This window comes from Kogia breviceps, chromosome 9 (assembly GCF_026419965.1).
Source record: "Kogia breviceps isolate mKogBre1 chromosome 9, mKogBre1 haplotype 1, whole genome shotgun sequence".
NCBI classification, from domain to species: domain Eukaryota; kingdom Metazoa; phylum Chordata; class Mammalia; order Artiodactyla; family Physeteridae; genus Kogia; species Kogia breviceps.
Window position 1 is genome coordinate 902,107 of NC_081318.1, and position 20,798 is coordinate 922,904.

Consider the following 20,798-nt stretch of genomic DNA (forward strand, 5'->3'; position numbering starts at 1 on the left):
ACCCACGTCGTGATCGTTATCCTGAGGCCTTCCAGGTGGACAGTGCAGGCAGCTGACCTGTCGCCCCACGCCTCGTGCTCACCCAGGCTGGACAGGAGAGCGGACTGCAACTCTGCTTCAGTCCATCCCCTTTGCTTTCTGCTTGCGGGCATGAGGGTGTGGGGTGCGGCTGCTGCAAAGGACAAGATGCAAAGCGGGAGGGGTGCACGGTGGAGCAGAGGTGATGGAGCAGGAAGGCAGTGTGCCAAGGGGTGACGAGAAACCACACGTGCCTCCTGTCATCAGCCGTCCCTGTAGACCAGTTCCAAGCTACATAATGGAGCATCATTTGCAGATGTACATAACTTAACGTCCACGCTTCGTACTGCTGTCAACTTGCTACACAATTCACTGATCCTGTGGCTTAGAACTTAACACCTCTTCAACCTCAGAGTTTTGTGAACTCTGCAAACTGGGGACTGATTTTTCTAACTGATAGTTCTGTATCTGAGCAGCAGATAGTGTAGCTGTTGTGGTCAAAGGTAGACCAGTGTGAGGCTCCTCTGAACGCAGAAATGTTTTTGTCCTGGGGACGGTGCTGTCAGTAAGAATGACACCTCCAATCTCCTGCCCCTGAACGTGGGCGGGTAGCTTAGAGCCTGAACAGGACTGAGCAGTGACAACCTCCCCACCGTGTGGAGACAGAGGGAGACAGAACCGTTTGCCAGAATTGCGCTCTCCGGCCCGAGCCCAGGAAGGCAGAGCAAGCCGACGCCCGCTCTCCACTCAGGAGCCGGAGGTGAGGGTCGCCGAGAGCCGCCCCCAGCCGCCCAGTCTTGCCGCCTCCCCCAGCATCGTGGCGCCGTCTCATTAGGAAGCCTGTGGACGGCCCCGCCGCCGTGTGCTCTGTCGCGCCGGCAGCGAGCGTGCCTTGATCAATGTGCTCGTCAATGCTGCCTTCGGGCTGTGAGACAGACTGCAGGGAATGTGGCTTATGTGGTCGAAAGATGGCTCCGTCTGGGTTTCCTAATTCGTTCTGGACCCTTGGTGACCACGAGTGACCAGTGTATAGACAAAAGTCTCATCCACTCGGTGTCTGCTGGCAGCTGGGACTCTGAGGGCCTGCAGTCTGAACTCAGAATTGTGCACCCTGGGGCCGGGCAGGTGTATCTCCCCGAGAGGAGCCTTTCAGCTCTAGTGCCCAGGCCCTGGCATAGCTGGGAGCCGGGGGGCCATGCAGGCAGGGGATGTGATGCAGGCTGTGGCTCTAGGACGTGTGTCATCGGCTCCAGGAAGCTGCCCCGATTTCCCCAGCTCATCAGGATCACTTCCTTCCAGACTCCGTATCACCTCACCTCTTTGATGTACTTTCCATCATAGTTACTAATGTCTATGACTTAACTCCCATTTCAGTCTGCAGGCGGTTTGAGGCATCCTTCCCCCGCAGAACGTAGAATGCGGTCCAGAGCTCGGCGCACAGCAGCAGTAGCGGTTGCGACGCTGCTGGTGGCGGTGCTGCTTGATGGCAGCGGCGCTCACGCTGACTGCTGTTTAGCCAGCGCCCTCCTCTGAGCCGTGTGCTCAACTAGGCACCTATACTGTCCCGAATACAACTGCTTCAAGAAAAAAAAGGACCCCCCCCCCCGCCACGCCCGGTTTTGCAGGAGCAAAAGTGGAGCTCAGAGAGGTTAGAAAGTTATGAAGGTTATGCAGAGCTGTGCTGACAGGACTGGGCCAGGCCCCCAACCGAGCCTCCGGTCCCCGTGGTTCGCTCGGCAGACCCTCGTGGGATGTGCAGGGAGTGGACCTGCGCCATCGCGTGGGGCACGGTGCGCTGGCGAACGGCGTCGCAGTACCTTCCAGAAGGTTGGCAGCAGCGCTCCGCTGCTTCACACACACGACGCAGACCACACCGACGACACGCAAACTGGGCTTGTACGACGCACCGTATGAAGCGTTAATGGGCCAGAAGCGGCTGGGCCGTGTGCTGCAAGTCGGCCAGTCCTCACGCCTTTCAAAGTGCCAGTCTCCAGAGCGGGGCAGCTGTAGTCATAGCAAGTTTTCAGCATTATCTTGGGAAATCTGACGTCATAGGTCTGTTGAACCGAAGTTTAAAGCATCTTCAGAATAGGGGTGCGGAAACGCGTTGTAGAATTTTAGGCTCAGAGGTGAACGTGGAACAGAGTCCGCTTGGACGGCTCCCTCAGGACTGTCGCTCCGGTACCCGCTGCCCCAAAGGAAATGCAGCTGCGAGACGGGCCAGTGAGTGACAGCTGCCAGCCGTTAGTAGGCTAGCAGAAAGCCACTAGTAAGGAGGAGCTGCTCGCGCTTCTGTGTCAGGTGCTACGGCCGTCATCCCCATTTTACAGGTGACTTCGAGGTTAAATAACTCGTCAAGGCAAAGGTCACTAAGCAGCAGAGGTGAGATCCCAGCCCGGGCGGCCTCGCCCAGAGTCCGGCTCTCTCTACCTGCTCACTCCGTCCGGGTAGGAAGCCTCAAAGGGGAAGCGACCGAGAGGATACTTTCCTCGCTGCTCCCCCCCGACCCCAGGCTCTGGGTGGCCTGGGCACCCTCAGCCAGGGCCGCGGTAAGCTCTCCCACTCTCAGGGGACCCGGGCTCACCTGTGAAAACGGAAGTGGTTTTTTTTTTTAATTACTTTTACAGTCTGCCTACCGAAACATCCTTTTCCCCTCTTCGCCGTAATTTGGCTCAGAGCATTAAAGACCTCGCACAGATTGTTTACCCTGGTCCACCGCGCAGATCGCACTCGGCACTGATTGTCTGCGCCGCGTGCAGCTGCGTCCGCCACCCGAGCTCTGCACTCGACTGTAATGAAAGGCCCTTTGAGTAGAAGGTGCATTCGCAGCAAAGAGGGTCGGTGCCCGTGGCACTGTAATGAGGCTCTCGGAGGCCGTCCCAGCCCCCAGCGCTGGGGCCCGACCAGGTGTTCGGAGACAGCCTTTCTCCACGGAAGTTCAGGCTGAACTTAAGATTGACACTTACACCCAATTTGTGCAAAACTGCTGGAGGGGCTATTTGTTGTGGAGGCATCCTCTCTCTCTCTCTCTCTCCTGAATCTTACTTTTTCTCTTCTAAAGGAAAAGCAGTTGATTTCAGCCAGCACTTGAACAGAGTTATACAATTTGGACGACAACTAAAATCACATCATTTAGAAATTAAAACAATCTTAGAGATAATAACCAATCTCCTTTGACAGAAGAAAACCGAGTGTCAAAAGGTCAGGTGACTTGCCCAAGCTCATATGTGAGAAAGGAAAGCAGCACTCATGTCAACCCCCGTTTCCTGCTCCAGGCTTGCTACGTGAAAATCTATCCTGCAAGGCTGAACCCAAATATTTTAAAAAACAGACAGATTTGGGAGTCTGAACCACTGTCTTAAATTCAGTGACGGCTGCACATCTTAACTAGATCCCCAAGTATGTACCCACTGACTAAACCCTGATCTGTGCCCCAAGGGAGGTGCATGTAGAAGATAGCAACGGGCAAGATTTTAAAAGTTTATGGTCCTTGCACCCAGAGAAAAACCATGAAAGCAGCCCCGAGTCATCTCCAAGTGGGCAATTACTGTTTGTCCATGAAGTTCCGACGGTGCCATCGTCAGAGGAAGAGCACTGCGATTTCTCACGTTTTTACACTTGTCCCAGACGTGAGGAAACATGGGCCTTGTTCCGTCTAGTGGGCAAAACAACATGTGACGAGATCATGTCCGGGCAACGTTTACTAAACGAGTGAGGAGGGAAAGTGGGCGGAGGCTGAGGGAAAGGCCATGGATTCGACATCATCCGTAAAACAAGAGGCCCTGGCAGCTTCACGGGCCAGAATACCGCGGTTAAAAGGACCGGGTGGACGTAAAAGGGATTCGAGGGATCAGTACAGGCAGGAGCTGGAGTGACATGAAAACCGTCAGACAAAGGAGAGAGTCAGTCGCGGGGGAAGCTACTCTGTGGGTGTACAGCACCCAGCCGTGCAGGCAGAGGGCTTGGGTAGACGGTCCCCGCAGAAGGCATGAGCACGTGAGAAGGGGCTCTGCACCACTCAACCGGCAGACCTACAGGAGCACCCTCACCACTGCATGGCTGTGTCAAAGGAAGACAGCTATCCCGTGAAATACAAAACAGTAAGTGGAGAAATGCAGCCCCCCCACGCTGCCGGCGCCGTGACAGCGGTGCAGCCACGCAGGAGGACGTTTTGGCGGCTCCTGGACGGTTCGTGCAGAGCTGACCACTGCCCAGCTCGCCACGCCCAGGCACGTGCCCGGGACACATGAAAACGTAGGTCCACACAGAGGCTCGTGCACGAAGGTTCACAGCAGCGTTATTCCAACGGCCCCAAAATGGAAACAACCAGAGGTTCACCGGCTGAGGAATGAAGAAACCAAAATGTGCTCTGCCCTTAATCAGAATCATTTTCAGTCATGCAAAGGAATTTGGCAGCGACGTGCTACAACACGGATGCACCTTGGTATAATCATGCTCATCGAAAGGAGCCAGACACAGGGGCCCCATTGTGATTCTGTTTACATGAAATGTCCAAAATAGGCAAATTCATGGAGAAGGGAGGTAGATGAGCGGTTGCCCGGGGCGTGGGGCGGGGAGGAGGAATGGGAATGGGGTGATAAAGTGTTCTGTATCAGGCGGTGTTTGCACCGCTCTGTGGATCTACTAAAGACACGGAATGGGGTGAATCTCATGGCGTGTGAACTGTGTTTCAACAAAGCTGTTATGAAAAGAACACTGTGGGAGGAATGTGGACGTGGGACCCGGCCCGTCGGTGAATTAATCCGTGGTGCCTGTTTGGGGTGCTGTTTGGCGCCTGGAGGTCCAGACCCGGCGCCACTTCAGGGCCTGCCCGTCGATGGGCGCTCACCTGCTGTTTGTCCCCCGGCCCCTGCAGGGTGAGGACCCCCCGGCCGACAGCGTGCTGACCTTCGTGGCCCGGACGTCCGCCCTGACCTACGCCCCCGCGTCCCGGGCCAATTTCCCCGGGGACCGCCCGCTTCGCACGCTCCGCCGGCTCCAGCCAGACGAGCTCAGCCCCAAGGTGGCCGGCGGTGCGGACAGGCAGAGTCTGGTCGCCGCGCTGGGTGCCTACGCGGCCCGGAAGCCCCCCGCGCCCCCCAGGGACGGCGACCCCGCACCCCGCAACCTCGTGCGCGCGCCCTGGCGAGAGCCCAGGGTCCTTTCGGCCCCGGCGGACCCCCGGAAATGGGCCTCGCCTCCGGACCCCGGGGACGCCCTGGGCACGGACGACGGTGAGTACCCTTTGCGCGCTTCTCGTCGGCTCGTTTCCGTCTCTCGGGCGGCTGCCCAGGCCGGGCCTCCGAGGCTCCGTCCACGCGCCCCAGGCGCCCCCGCGAGGGGAGGGGCCGAGGGGTGGGAGGGGCCTTCGGTCAGCTGGGGGAGGCGCCCTCGCGTTTAGCTCCCGCTGCCCCGACAGTCTCGCTATTTCAGGACTTCACTGGTGGAGGTGATGAGGGAACACGACTCTCAGGCCAAAGCGGGCCCCGCCCAGCGTTTGGCGAATTGAATATAAACGGCTTCCGAGTCCACGGCCCTTGCCTGTCGTCTCCGCCTCTCCGCTCCTGCGGTCAGACTCAGGCCCGGCTCCTTGGCCTACGGGCGTTTGCTGGTCCGCATGAGGCCGGCCTGAATCCAGCGCTGCCGCCGGTGCCGTGAGTGTGCTTGGGCCCTCGAGGCCGCCGCCTCGGCCCTTGACGGGAGTCTCCCCTGCTGCGGTCGCCCCACGGGAGGAGGGCTCTTGGCCGGTCCTATAGCCTCTGTAAGATGCCCAAGGGCCTCATCTGTTTTCTAACAGCCTGTCCCTAAGACCGTAAAATATAAAGTGCGGTTTCGATAAAATATGACTTCTCCTTTGAAGAGATACAAATAATAACATCAAGCGGGGAACAGATTAAGAAAATATGGAGTGTCTGCTCCCATTATCGCTCCCTGTCTGTAAGTGGAGGCTTGATCGGGGCTGCTCTGGTGGGGCTCTTCGGGGAACACGCTCTGAAGATGCCGTCTCCGCTCTCCAGTGACCCTCATTACCGGCATCATTTGGCTGGCGCTTTCTCCTGTGCTACGTTGCAGTGTTGCTTATCTTTTTGTATATATTGTCTTCCCAGTTGCGCTGTGTGCTTTGAAGAGTCATGTAAAATGTTAGTCTCAGAGCAAACAGAGAGACTTGTAGGATGAATGCCCACACGTGCGTTGCCGGGCTCCTCTCGCTACTTCTGTGACCCCCTCCTCCCCTACGCTGACTGTCAGACTTCACCTGTCACACTTCAGTATTGCACTGCCAGAGATACGACTCTTGAATAAACCTAACCAACAGCTTTATCCCATGTTAAACTTCATACTGATGTCTTCATATCACCAGATATCTATGTTTAAATTTCTCACTGGTAAATTTTCTTTACAGTCAGTTCTTTGAAGGCAGGATCCAAAGACGGTCCACTGAATTGGTGGACGTACCTGTTAAGCCCCTTTTAAGCCAAAAAAGCTTTCTCCTCCCCCTTTTATTCCCTTGCATCATTTTTTAAAAAAATATTGTTTCAGGTGTACAACATTTTAGTTTGACATCTGTATACACTACAGTGATCACCATCAAAGGTCTAATTACCATCCATCTCCATACAGCTGACTTCTTCACCCATTTTGCCCCCATCAACCCCTTCCTCTCTGGTAATCACTAATCTGTTCCCTGTATCTGTGAGGTTTTGCTTTATTTTGCTCCTTTATTTTAGACCCCACATGTGAGTGAAATCATACGGTATTTGTCTTTCTCTGTCCAACTTATCTCACTAGCTTAATACCCTCTAGGTCCATCCATGTTGTAGCAAATGGCAGAATTTCATTCTTTTTCATGACTGAGTAATGTTCCATTGTATATATGTATGTACCACATCTTTTTTTTTTTTAAGATTTTTTTTTTTGACGTGGACCATTTTTTTTAAGTCTTTACTGAATTTGCTACAATATTGCTTCTGTTTTATGTTTTGGTTCTTTGGCCCTGAGGCATGTGGGATCTTAGTTCCCCTACCAGGGATCGAACCTGTACCCTCTGCATCGGAAGGTGAAGTCTTAACCACTGGACTGCCAGGGAAGTCCCACCACATCTTCTTTATCCATTCTGTTGATGGATACTTAGGATGCTTCCATATCTTGGCTATTGGCAATGAACATGGGGGTGCATATATCTTTTTGAATTAGTGTTTTTGTTTTCTTTGGATAAGTACCCAAGAGTGGAATTGCTGGATCATGTGGTAGTTCTGTTTTTAATTTCTTGAGGAATCTCCATACTCTTTTCCCAAGTGGCTGCACCAATTTACATTCCCACCAATAGTGCACGAGGGTTCCCTTTTCTCCACATTCTGTCCAACATTTGTTATTTCTTGTCTTTTCGACAATAGCTATTCTGACAGGTGATATCAATGAGGCGATATTTCACTGTGCTTTTGCTTTGCATTTCTCTGATGATGAGTGATGTTGAGCATCTTTTCCTGTGCCTGTTGGTCATCTGTATGTCTTCCTTGAAAAATGTCTATTCAGATCCTCAGCCCATTTTTTAATCAGGTTTTTGGCTTTTTGTCATTGAGTTGTATGAGTTCTTTTTATATCTTGGCTATTAGCCCCTTGTTATTATATGCTTTTCGGGTCTCTTCTCCTATTCAGTAGGGAGCCTTTTCATTTTGATGATGGTTTTCTTGGCTGTGCAGAAGCTTTTTAGTTTGATGCAGCCCCATTTGTTTCTGTTTTGCATTTGCTTCCCTTGCTTTTTGTGTCAGGTCCACAAAAACATCTCTAAGATCCATGTCAGTGAGGTTACTGTGTATGTTTTCTTCTAGGAATTTCATGGTTTCAGGTCTCACGTTCAAGTCTTTAATTCATTTTAAGTTAATTTTTGTGTATGGGGTAAGATTGTAGTCTAGTTTCATTCTTTGACATGTGGCTGTTCAGTTTTCCCAACACTATTTATTGAAGAGACTGCCTTTTCTCCACTGTATGTTCTTGCCTCCCCTATTGTAGATTAATTCACCAGATAAGGGTGGGCTTATTGCTGGGATCTCAGTTCTGTTCCATTGATCTATGTGTGTGTTTTTGTGCAGTACCATGCTGTTTTATAACTGAGGCTTTGTAGTATAGTCTGAAGTCAGGGGGCTTGATGCCTTCAGCTTTGTTCTTCTTTCTCAATATTGTTTTGGATATTCAGGGTCTTCTGTAGTTTTACAGATTTTAGAATGATTTGTTGTAGTTCTGTGAAGTATGCCATTGGAATTTTGATAGAGATTGCAGTGAATCTGTAAATTGCTTGGGGTAGTATGGACATCTTCACAATATTAATTCTTCTAATCCATGAACAAGGAATGATGACCTCTCTGGGTAGAGAATTCTTGGTTGGAAGTTTTTTCCTTTCAGCACTTTGAATATGTCATGCCACTTCTTTCTGGCCTGCAAACTTTCTGCTAAAAAATCTGCCGATAGCCTCACGGGGGTTCCCTTGTATGGAACAAGTTGTTTTTCTCTTGCTGCTTTTAGGATTCTCTTTATCCTTAACTTTTACCGTTTTAATTATAATGTGTCTTGGTATGTGTCTCTTTGGGTTCATCTTCTTCAGTACCCTATGGGCTTCCGGGACCTGGATGTCTGTTTCCTTCCCCAGGTTAGGGAACTTTTCAGCCACTATTTCTTCTAATAATTTTTCTGGCCCTTTCTCTCTCTCCCTTCTCCTTCTGGGGTCCCCGTAAAGCAAATGTTATCTCGCTTGATGTTTTCCCATAGGTCTTTTAAAATATCTTCACTTTCTAAGTTCTTTTTTGTTTTGCCGCTCTGAGTTCCACTGCTTTGTCTTCCAGCTGCTGATGCGTCTTCTGCCTTATCCAGCCTGCTGCTGAAACCCTCTAGTGCATTTTTCTGTTCAGTCATAACTTCTGTTTGGTAGTTTCTTATCATTTCTGTCCCTTTGTTAAGTTCTGGCTGTGTTCATCCATTCTCCTTCTGGGTTCAGTGAGCATCTTTATGACCATTATATGAAACTCTTTATCAGCTGAGTTGCTTTTCTCTATTTCGTTTAGTTCTTTTTCAGAGGTTTATGTCTTGTTCTTTTGATTGGAACATGTTCCTTTGTCTCCTTATTTTGCCTAACTCTCTGTGTCTGTCTCTCTGTGTTAGGTGTATCAGCTACCTCTCCCAGTCTTGAGGAGTGGCTTTTGTAGGAGACATCCTGTGGGGCTCAGAGGTGCCATCCCACTGGCCACCGGAGCCGGGGGCTCAAGGGGTGTGCCCGTGTGGGGCACCTGCCCTCCTGTTGTGGCGAGGTCAGGGTTGCGGAGGGGCGCTGGCGGGTGGGGTTATCGCCTGACTGGTCGCGAGCCCTGCTGTGGTGCGGGGGTGGCAGCGCTCCTGGCAGGGTGCTACCAGGTTAGGTGGTGGTTTCCACAATGGCTCCTGCAGTGTCTCAGTCCCTGGGGAGCACCCCACGTGGTCCCTGTTTCTCCAGCAGGTACTTCAAGACTAGTAAGTGGGTCTCCTTCCTCTGTGATCCAGGTGCCTTGCAGTCAGGCACGTTTGCGTTGGTTTTGAGTCAAGTGAGTCTGCACGAGGGTCCCTGAAGAGCGACTTTCCCATGCTCTGTAGTTCTGCAGTTTCCTTAGATGTGTTTCCGGTTGGTTTTCAGAGCCAGGTGTTTGGGGGGCTCATCTCTCCTGTGCAGGATCTAGGGGCTGGAGAGCCTCCCGTGGAGCTCATACCCCTCGCTCCTCAGAGGAGGGGTTCATCCCTCTGTGACCCTTCACGGTTTGTGGCTCGCCGTGGCTGTGAGTTTTCTCTTGGCGAGACCAGCTCTCTGCTTTCCTGCCTGTTGATGCTGTCCTGTTACCCGTGTCCTGGCCTTTCCCGACTGCACCCCAAAGAGGACGTGTACTTGTTCCCCTGTTCCACGCGTCCTGTGAACGAGGAGCTCGGAGATGTGACCGTCGGGTTCAGCGTTTGGCAAGAAGCGTCCGGGGGGCAGCGACCTTCTGCGAGGGAGACGCTACCTCCCTGCGTCTCGTGAGCGTCCAGCAGCCCCGGCCACGTAACCTTCCCGGCACATTTCACCTTGACTGCTTGGAAAGTGCTCGATCCCTCAACAAGAGGAGCTTACGTCACCCTACCCCACCTCGAGGGAAGCCCTCGCAGGGCTGTGCTTTTCCCTGGAACACGTCTCACGGTCTGACGTGTGCACTTGCAGGTATTTGATAAACGTTTGTCTCCGCTTGTAGACCATCGGCTGAAGGAAGCCGGCAAACTGCGCTTCTTTTCTCACATTTGCACCCAGGGCTCAGCGTGTGCCTTGCAGGGTGTTTGCTGAGCGGATGAATGGTGTCGTTTGCTCTTCACGTCAACCACGAAAGATGGTGTTATCGTCAACCTCGTTTTCCTGATGAGGAAACTACAGCTTGAGATGGCAGGTGATAGCACTTGTCCCAAAGTCAGATCACTTAAGGCAGAGTGGATGGAAGCTTTTAAGAACCAACTGTCTAAAATGCAGATTTAAACACAATGTGCTTTGTTTCTCGGGCCAGTTGGTCCTGGACTCCAATGTTTTAAATGGCCATTCAGCTCCAAATTCTAGCTTTCTCTGACTATTCATTGTGTGCAGTGTTGTGTGCTGAGCCTTTAGGGGTAGCAGAGGAGTAGAGAAGGGTCACCTGCGGGAGGCAGGGGTGTCAGCCAGGGCTGGAAGGAGGAAGGGTTCTCTTCTTACATAGTGAAAAAGGACAAGGCAAGAAAAGACCAACCTTCTCTGAAGCCGCAGAGCTTCCCGGGGTTACCTGTCCAGACCAGTCACAGACAGGCCATTCCACACCACTCACCCCCGGAAAACTGCCCCTGCCGTTCGGTCTAACATCCTTCAGAGCCTCGGGGAGTGTTCGGGTAGATTCAGTGAGCCGCGAGCACAGGATCCCTAGGAAGGCGCAAGGACGCAGCAGCCCTGTCCTCAAAACCCAGTTTCACCTTGAAAGCACCAGCGAGAAAGTCAGAAGGGAGGCCCAGAGGGCCAGGGTGTGTGACCTCCCCGGGGGCGCAGCCCCGGAGAGCTGGCTGTGCCGGGCACCCGAAGGGTGTAGAGTGCGGGGGACAGAGACGTGGGCGATTCAGAGAGTGGCTGCCCTTCTGCAGGACGGTCGAGACCAATGTGTAGCCCTCGGGGCTCATGAAAACCCACCCATCCCTGCTCCCGAATAAGTAAATCAGGCCACGGACTTCACGTGCATGGCAAATGTTCATTTGGTAAAAACTTAGAAAAGAGACCCTCTTCCTTCATTTATTCATTATGTACACCTTGTCGCCTTTGAAAAAGCTTTAATTCACATAAAGTTAAAAGACCAGCGTGCAGTAGGATAGTGGCAAGGGCAGACGACAAAGCGTGAAGTGTGGGATTCAGACGCGGCTGGTCCAGCTTCTCCCGTCCAGGACGCCGTGTCTCGGGTTGTGGCCCGGCCGGGAGCGCTCCTCGGTTGCTCTGCATTCTGTGATCCGTCCTCGATGGAAGTCAGAACGTGTAAAGGATTATTTGTGGTGCTTCTTACCAGCTGCAGGAGGAGGAAACGGTTACCATGCAAAACCAGAATAACAGGCGTGCAGAAAGAAGAAACCAAGTCACCTTTGCTCTCATCGCCAGCAGGCGTGTGCTGTGAGCCGCGGGTGCACCTGTCCGTGCCGCGTGCGCGTTTGCGAGGGCACGCACCGCATGGCTGACCCGGGCTGTGGCCATGCGCAGCTGCTGCCCCCCTTTCCCGTGTCCCTTCAGGGCGTTCGCCAGCGCTCTCTCTTCCTCCGTCTCTGGGTTAAAATTCAGGCACGTCCCGGGAACTCCCGTCACTCTTAGGTAATAAAAAGTGCGAGGCCACTTTTGTATTTAAATTTTTAAAAATTGTGGTAAATACACATTGGTTTGGCTCTGATCATAGACTGAGCTCCTGTCTGCAGCACTGCAGTGTGAAGCGTGCACACCTGGGCATCTGCCATCCAACCTGGGCTGCGGGGAGGGAGTTCGGCAGCTCTCACATTCAGAGGGCGTTTCCACGAATGGGACCCAGATGCCTTGCTGATTCAGCCCATTTCGTTAATGTAGACAGATTGCAGGGGCTGCCCCGGGCAGCCCTTCCTGGGAGGTTTCCTGCTGTGGTCTGCATTTGCCACGCAGCACGTGTCTAGGCTGCTCCCGGGTGCAGTAATGGTGATGACGAGGGTGATGAGGGTGGTACTGGCGATAACGGTGATGGCGGTGACGTGTGTGTTTGTACGTGCCTAAACTGTGTGCTTTCATGGACACGTGGTGATCAAGGCACTCAGGAGCAGAAACTGTTGTGTATGATTCGCGTCCTCTTTGTGAAAGCAGATTTGTGTGAGGTTAACTGCACACCATTGCTTATTCTCTAAAGCTTGTAGCATTTGTCTGGGGGACCCTATTAAGACATATAATTTCTGTAGGTCAGGCCTGCAGCAGTTGTTCATGGGAGCTGATCTCCTACTCCGGGCCTTACATATTTGATGTCCTGACATTTCGTGTAATTGCTCCGCTAGAGCCCACTTGGCACATTGAAAGCTACTTAAAATGTCATTATAAGCCGGCCGGATCTCGGAATTACACGGTGCGGCAGCCGGAACAGAGCGTCTCGCTTTGATGTGTGTGGTGTTTGACTGTGCTCCGCGCCAGGGTCCCTCTTCAGGCCACCGGGGCCGGCTAGACTCTTTAAAGAGGATTTCCCCGTTTCTGCTCGTCTTCAGGTGACTGACAGCGCGTGCCTCTGAGCTGACTCACTGGTCAACAGCACTGACGCGGGAGGTGATCGCTAACGCGAGTTAATTGCTCTCCTCCTAAGTGGCCCAGCCGCTTAGCATCTACCAGTGTATACCTGTGGGTGTTTTAGTTATTTTTCACTAATGGTAATCTGAAGAGTTTCTTTTTGGGGTGAGAGGAGACAATTTTAGGAATTACATTCTATTACACCATTTTGAAGATGGATGTTTCTCGTTATAGTCAGAGGGGCCCACGGAAAGTCTCTCCTGTTCTCTGGTCTTTATCTTAAAGAACACGAGTGTTTTCACACTGCAGGTCTATTTCTGCTCTTCCCTCCAAATAAGGAGAACAGAGCAGAGGGAAGTTAACGGAAAGGACATGAGGTAACCGTAGGGAGGGTTTCTCTGAGTTATTAAATGTCAGCACAGATGATTGGAGGAGGGGCACAGTTTCCCCTTAGCTATTTGGTTATTAGACGTGGTGGACGGTCTATACCTTTGATTTCATTTTCTCAGTAACCCCTTCAAGTGGGAGTAAGTGACCCATCTACACAGACGGGCCCCGAGACTGGAGCCTGGGTGTGGCTGGCTGCAGAGCACCCTTTCTCCAAAAGACCGTGACCCCCTGTTGGTGGTGGGTCTTTTAGGATTTCTGGTCTGACTTGCCCTGTGTTTGACCAGCGTTCTTCCTGCCCTGGGTTGCATAAAACAAAACATCGCCCGGTGGGATGCTTTGAGGGGCTGACGAGAGCCTCCACCCCTGCCCAGGCTCCCCCAACGTTGGGAGCTGACCTCACACAGCTCCTCCAGCTTTGCTGTCTGTTGTCACCCACCTGGGCTCTGTTCCGTCCCCTGAACCTCACATCTGGTCCATCTGGACCTGCCATAGAAACACACATGGGCTCCCGCCAGCTCTACCGGCTGTACCTCCATCCCCAGCTGGGTTCCTGCAGGAGCCTCCTCCGGCCTCCCTGCTCTGACCTTGTCTCAAGCCTTCAGGCCTCTTAAAATTGTAAACCAGATGATGACTCACTGCTCAAAACCCAGCAAGGGCTTCTCATCTCACTCAGCAAAAATCCAGGTCCTTTTCACGGTCTGAGAACCCTGTAAAATGCCCCCGACTTCACAGCCCCCTTGCTGCTCCAGGTCACCCACTCTGGCCACCTTTCTGTCCTTCTGGTGCCTCTGCCCCAGGGCCTTTGCACTTGCCGTCTCCTCTGCCCACAGAGCGTTTCCTTAAGATAGTCCCTGGGCTCAGGACTTCCCTTCTTCGGGTCTCTGAGCTTCTCTCTGACAATCCTGTGTAACACAGCATCCGCCCTCCCCGCTGCCCCATCCTCCACACCCTGGATTATTGTTCCCACAGCCTCATCACCACCGGACGTTGTATGTGTTTGTTTTTAAGTGTTTATTTTCTGTTTCTTCTACTATAGATGAATGTTCTGTGCGAGCAAGTGCTTTGCTAACTGCATCATTCCTGCACCTTGACAGGTGGCTGAGCATGGAAAACGTGCAGCGAGCATTTGTGGAAGGAAGGAAAGGACGAAGGGTGGAGGAGAGCTCCCGCTCTTGAGCTCTGCTCTTTAGGTTTGGGACCCTCTGGGAGGCCTGAATCTCTCACTGTTATGCACCTCCCTCATGACCTGGAGTGTGTGTCTCCCACCCAGGCAGCCTGAGAGCAGCTGGGGGGGGAGGGACAAAAGGGTCACGGGGCGGCGACAGACCCTGGCCCCCTGCACGGAGGTGGGCACCAGGGAGTCGGGAGACGCTGACGTGGCCGCCCACAGGCCCGGCCGTGCCCAGGAGAGTCTGCCTGCTTCAGCCACAGTTCAGTCCGCGGCCGACTTGCTACCCAGGCTCTGAGCTGTCACCCTGAGACCCGTGTGCCCCCGTGCGCATCACGGTTCTAGCACAGTAATCCCACCGGTCCTGCTCCCAAGTCTGGAATCGGAGAGAAGTGGACTCTTGGAAGGAAACGTTCTGGACCCCCTTGAAACGGGCCGACAGCGCGACTCAGGGCCTTAACTTGGTGGTGAAACATCCTCGCAGGGCACAGTCGGGGCAGGGAGTCCACCTCTTGGGCCCTCGTTAGGAGGGACACAGCGTTGCATTGAGGATGGTCCAGCGGAGAAGAGGAGCAGGTCCTCGGTGAGCCATGGCCCTCGGGGATGGAACCTTCTCCTCAGCCGAACTTCCTGGTTAAGTCTGCATTCCGCAGAAACACATTTTGGATTCAACGCTTGTTAAGAAACGTCTCGTAAATGTACTGCTCCATTTCCTGCCTTGGTCGGGGTCCTGGGACGCCATGGTGGGTCCTGCGGTGCTCTGGCCCCTGGCAGGGACCACGCCTGCAGGGGCCCAGCCTCGGCCTCTAGTTTCAGGGCGTTGCGTTTCCTCACCCTTCACGCCATGGCTGCGACAGTACAGACCACTGAAAGGCGATGTGTTTATAATGCTAGAGGCTTAATAAACAGCTAGGTGTTGTTTTTCTTACTGTTTACTCTACCTTAGTTTTTCTCTTTTCTACGAAGCAACATGTGCCCTTTGTCAGACCAGAAAAGCAGGAATTCTGTGTGTGGTTAGAATCCCTCAAACCTTCAGCCTCCTGCGCCGTTCTGTGTCACGCATGCTTCTCTGTGTTTGTGCAGTGTTTCTGTTTATGAGGAAGTGAGAAATATTTTTCCAGCTTCACTGCTGGAAGTTTTTTCCTTTGTTTTGTTTTGCTTTTTTTTTGCGGTAAGTGGGCCTCTCACTGTTGTGGCCTCTCCCATTGCGGAGCGCAGGCTCAGCGGCCATGGCTTACGGGCCCAGCCGCTCCGCGGCACGTGGGATCCTCCCGGACCGGGGCTCGAACCCGCATCCCCCGCGTCAGCAGGCGGACTCCCAACCACTGCGCCACCAGGGAAGCCCTGGAAGTTATTTTTAAGGCAAGCGCTTGGTCCCTAAACGTGCCTACGGGGCTGTGGGGGGAGGGGTGCAGGGGGGCAGAGCCCTCCCCAGGGGCTCAGGTCGGGCTGAAGGACCGCAGAGGCAGCAGCCAGCGGCAAGCCCATCCGCCTGCATCTCCTTCCACGGGAAGCTGTTTCAAAGTTCAGCTTTTATTACTGTTAGGTGTGGCGAGACCAGCAGATCAGGAGCGGGTTATCATGAGAAAGGTCGTTTCCCAGAGGCGGGGGCCACGCAGGGAAGCGCCAGGCTGGTGACAGGGCAGACGGAGGGGCGCTGTAGGCGGGGCCTTTCTGTGGGTTCGCAGGAAGGAGCAGGCACGGCAGGGCCGGCCGGTGTGAATAATGTCAGCCGCTCCGGGGCGGAGGGGCGGCCCCTAGTTGTTGGGACCTGGGCCCGGGGTGCGCAGGGCAGGCGGCCAGTGGCCTCGGGGCGGGGTGGGGCTCTGGGTTGGTCGGTGGGCATTTGGAAGCGTTTGCTGTCTGTACACGTGGGCGGCCCCGGGAACGTCCGTCTCTCTGGGATCAGCAAGGCCCAGAGGTCAGAGCCTCAGGAGCTCCTGGCTGACACGGAATCAAGGCCGGGGCTGTCACCACCGTGCGGCCAACCTTGTGGGGGGCTCCGGCCCCCCACTGCTTTCCAGCCTGCAGAGCTTTTCCTAGCATCTCCTGCACTGCAGGCCCAGGGTGAGGGAGCATCACAACTCTTTTCCTTTTAATAATATGAAAATGTCTTTCTTCCACTCTCACGTTTCAAGGGTATTTTCACTGTATAATCTGGACTTCTGAATTGTCTTTTCGTGGTTCAGATGCATCCCTCATATGTAAATGACCCAGTGTGTAATTATGTCTCATGTCACGTATGTCATGCTTACAGGGCGCTGGGTGTGTCCTGGGGCCGCCGCCCTCCTGGCCCCGCCTCTGGCTGATTTAACATCTTTTCTGCCTTGGTTTTCTGTGCGGCCTTGTGAGCTTGGCTGTCAGAGGCCGCCGTGTGGTTCTCTTTAATTCTTCTTGAGGTTTACCGAGTGCCTCGAACCTCTGAGTTAATGCTCTTCACCAATTTGGGGGAATTTGTGGAGATTTCCTTCTTTTCTTTGTCCCCTTCTCTCTCTCCTTTCCCTCTCAGATCCAGTCACGCTCGTGATGCCTGATGTTGGGCCACGTTGCCGAGGTCTGTCCAGTCCGTTCTCCCTGTTCCACGGATGATAATCGTTTCCATTATTTGTCCTCAGATTCACCAGCTCCCTGTCCTCCGTCATCCAATCTGCGGTTAAGCCCATCCAGTGAGCTTGTACATTTCGAATACTGAACTCTTCACTTGCGGATTCCATTTGGCTCTTTTTTGCTCCCGTCCCTCTGCTGTGCTCAGCAGGTGCCGCCCGTCTGCCCCTGCGTGTAGCCGCCCCTCTGCATCCTTGTATCCTTGTTCTAACGCTGTCCCTTGTCTCGGTTTGTCTGTTTTGTGTGTGCCGTCTAGGGGCACGTGTTCAGGCTCTGCTGAAGGACCTGCGGAAGCGCCCGGGCAGCGTGGAGGGTCTGAGCGCCCTGGACGTGGCCGAGGCAGCCCGTGCCATAGCGAGCGCGATGCCAGGCGGGGGCGCGGAAGGGGAGCAGGACGGCGCCGGGAGAGGCGGCGGAGGGCCGAGAGGGCAGGCGGGCCGCTCGGGTGCCGCGCGCCGCAGAGACGGCCCGCCAGGTGAGCGCCTCCCGGCCGCTCGCCCGCGTGTGCACGTGGCGCGCTGTGCGGTGTTCTTTCTGCTGCGAGGTGGGATTCGTGTTAATGATTTGTGTCTGTCTGAACTTTTGCCTCTGGAAGCCTCCTTCGCAGGCTGAGCCTTCCAGAGCATTTATGCTGAAGGGCGAGTTGCTCTCTGGAGGAGAGGGGCTGTGATGCCTCCACGTGAGGTTCCGGGTGAGCAAAAACAGGAGAGAGAGAAAGAGGTTTCATCCGGATTGTGTGAGTGAGTACGTGGAGGCAAATATTTGAATAATGAAGTGAAAGAGGTTCATTCAAATGTTTGTTTGAGGCTCACGTCAGCCTCTGAGGCTGCTCCAGGGAGACAGCAGAGATCCCCACACCCCGGCACACGCCCACTGGCGCGCATACTGACACACACAGTCACACACACACGCAGAGACACGCTCACACCCCAGCACGTGCACACACACACACACAGACATGCTCACACCCCAGCACGTGCACACACACACACACACAGACACGCTCACACCCCAGCACGTGCACACACACAGACATGCTCACACCCCAGCACATGCACACACACAGACACGCAGAGACACGCTCACACCCCAGCACGTGCACACACACACACACACAGACATGCTCACACCCCAGCACATGCACACACTCACACACACAGACACGCTCACACCCCAGCACGTGCACACACACAGACATGCTCACACCCCAGCACATGCACACACACACACAGACACGCAGAGACACGCTCACACCCCAGCACGTGCACACACACACAGACACGCTCACACCCCAGCACGTGCACACACACAGACACGCTCACACCCCAGCACGTGCACACTCACACACACGCTTACACACCCCAACCCACTCACACATACACACACCCACAAACAGCCACCAGGGAACCCTGGGCGAGGGCCGAGCAGGGCAGGCCCCGTCTCCGCTGCCTGAGTGCTTCTCAAAGGCGTGGAAGCTACATTAAAGAGCTAACGCAGTGCGCTGCACACAGTATGCACCCAGGAACATGCCAGGTGAAAGGTGCACGTCTCTCCCTCCTCTGCGGGTTGGGACAAGGCTTGCCTGGAAGCTCGAAGCATGGCTTGACTGACGCAGGAAGCGATGCTGGGTTGCTACTCGGACGAGATGGTCTGGGGGGCGATGGTCCCTGTCCCGGGGCTGGGAGGGTCTGCGGGAGCACAGGAGCCACACACTGACTCCTGCATGTGTCTTTAGAGGAGTGGCCACCACAGGAAAATAACCAGTCCATGGGCATCTCGGCGTGAGCTGTGTGGGTTCGACACTTCACTTTCCTTTTTTGTAACCGCCCACTGCTCCTGGCTCAGCGGCTCTTTCTTGCCCTGAGCTATCGGACGGATAACACGTGGTTCCCTGGAACCGGCATCGTGACTGACTGACTTCGTGTCTGAGTTAGCGTGTCACCCCTCCTCTGTCGTGAACTTTATGGAGCGCCATCCCTGTACTGTAAGCGGAGGCTTCGTTGTCGCGGGAATGAGGCCGGTGTCATCGTGCCTGACCCATGCAGTGGTCACGCTGTACGTCCTGTGACCTTTGTGCTGATGTTCTGGACCGGGATTTTGATGAACCTCATGTCTTTCACAGATCACAGAGTGCGAGACGGCGGTGCAGGAGTTTACCAGGAGGTAAGGTGGGGCGTGTCCGGGTCCTGTGAAACCCAGAGTCACGTTAGTTTTCTTGTCCATAGTTTGGCAAACGTACATGAAATACAAAATAATTTTTTCCAGAAAAAGATAGAAAAACCCTCATAATCTCAAATTAATATTCCTCAGAACGCCCCCCCCAGGGAAACGGGAGGGTAACACCGCGTGATAAGACTGCGCAGCCACTTTGTGTCGTTGAGGTCATCCCGCGTGTCCTGGTCTCCGAGGTTCACTTACCGGACATTCACACCCGCGGTGCTGTCCGTGCTGGTCTCCGCCAGCCATACGTGGCTGCGTGAACTTCAGTCCATTACAATTAAGTCAGTCAGAATTCAGTTCCCCAGCTGTGCCAGCCACACATCCCATGCTCCCTAGTAACTGGGGGGGACGGGGAGATCACTGCTCCTCCCTCGTTGCCAAGGGTCCCCTCGACAGTGCTGGTCCAGAGGGGTCTGGCAAAGGCTGGGACATGGACGATGCCTGCCCACGGGGCCGTTCGCTGGTTTTCCCTGTTGAAGAACCTTTGCTCATTTGTATTAGCCTTAAGGATGCAGAAAATCAATTCATAAGCAATGGCAGTGATGAGGTTGTACGAAACTCTATTTTGTGGGTGGAAAAGAAGAATTTCTGGTTAGTACTGCTCTTGTCAGATTATGTTAGGGGTTCCTGGTTCAGTGCCTGTTAGCAAGTGGTGAAGAAAACACCAACAATTCTTTTAAATGTCCATCAGAAATAAAAAATGGAGGGTTCGGCTCTCCTAGTTGTGGAGGGAGCGTGGGGTCTGGGGACGCGTTTCCTAATTCGGGGCGCGCAGGGAGAGGCCAGCAGAGCTTGGGGTCTCCAGACGACGTGCATTCGGCCAGACCCCGAATTCGCCCTGTGCGGCCCGCTCCCAGCCCCAGGCTCAACCATGCCGACGCACGCTCCCCTGAGAGCCCAGTGCTGACGGCTTCTCTGTGACTTGGGGCACATTCTTACGCTGCTTTCCTTTCTGCCAGGTCAGCCGCTTGGGCGTCAAGCTCGGGGACCTCCTGCGGCGTCCTGGGTCTCCATTCCTGCCCGGAGCCCCCCGTCTTGCCGGGTCCTTCAAGACGGAGATCAAGAAATCGGAGGACCCCGAGGCCTCCCCGTCTTCAGAGGAGGATCGTGTTGGGGTGGAGAACATAAAGAGCCAGACCTACTCCAAGGAGCTGCTGCACAGGCCACCGCACCCGGAGCCGGGGCCGGGCGGGCTTGGGGCGTCGCAGCTCCGGGCTCCGGCGGCCCCGCGGGAGGACCAGCGCCCTGGCGCCGGGGCCTGGGGACCCCCCGACCGAGGCCTGCGGCTGGAAGTCCAGCCTCCCCAGGAGGAGTACGGCTACATTGTGACGGAAAACGAGTGAGTGGGAGCTTTTCATCTCTCCATGGGGGAGATCCCGGCCCTGCACAGGCTGGGGAAACGCTTTCATTTTTCTCCCCGTCTTCACCTGGAGGTGGAGGGTGGGCATCCCTGGTCTTGCAGGTGTGGGAGGGCAGCCAGGAGCCAGCCGTCCCCCTGACCCTGTGTTCTGGACCGGGAACCCGAGCTTGACGGTGATTCTCCACCAAACAAACCCCAAACAAAGCCCTGCCCGGCTCCTTGGTCCTGGCCCCATCACCTGCAGCTCAGACCACAGGGTGCCT

The 20,798-nt window shown here is 54.4% G+C and overlaps 1 protein-coding gene across 7 annotated transcripts in view; it reads left to right on the forward strand.

The window, feature by feature from the left end:
- PTPRN2 (protein tyrosine phosphatase receptor type N2) overlaps positions 1 to 20,798 on the forward strand; it is a 697,234-nt gene that overhangs the window by 252,793 nt on the left and 423,643 nt on the right. For 6 of the 7 annotated variants that reach the window (XM_067041729.1, XM_067041728.1, XM_067041727.1 and 3 more), the window contains 4 exons: positions 4,895 to 5,252; positions 17,212 to 17,430; positions 19,078 to 19,118; positions 20,135 to 20,514. In XM_067041729.1, the coding sequence (XP_066897830.1) occupies positions 4,895 to 5,252; positions 17,212 to 17,430; positions 19,078 to 19,118; positions 20,135 to 20,514 (998 nt within the window). The remainder of the gene's footprint in view (positions 1 to 4,894; positions 5,253 to 17,211; positions 17,431 to 19,077; positions 19,119 to 20,134; positions 20,515 to 20,798) is intronic. The other variant, XM_067041732.1, reaches the window with a different exon arrangement.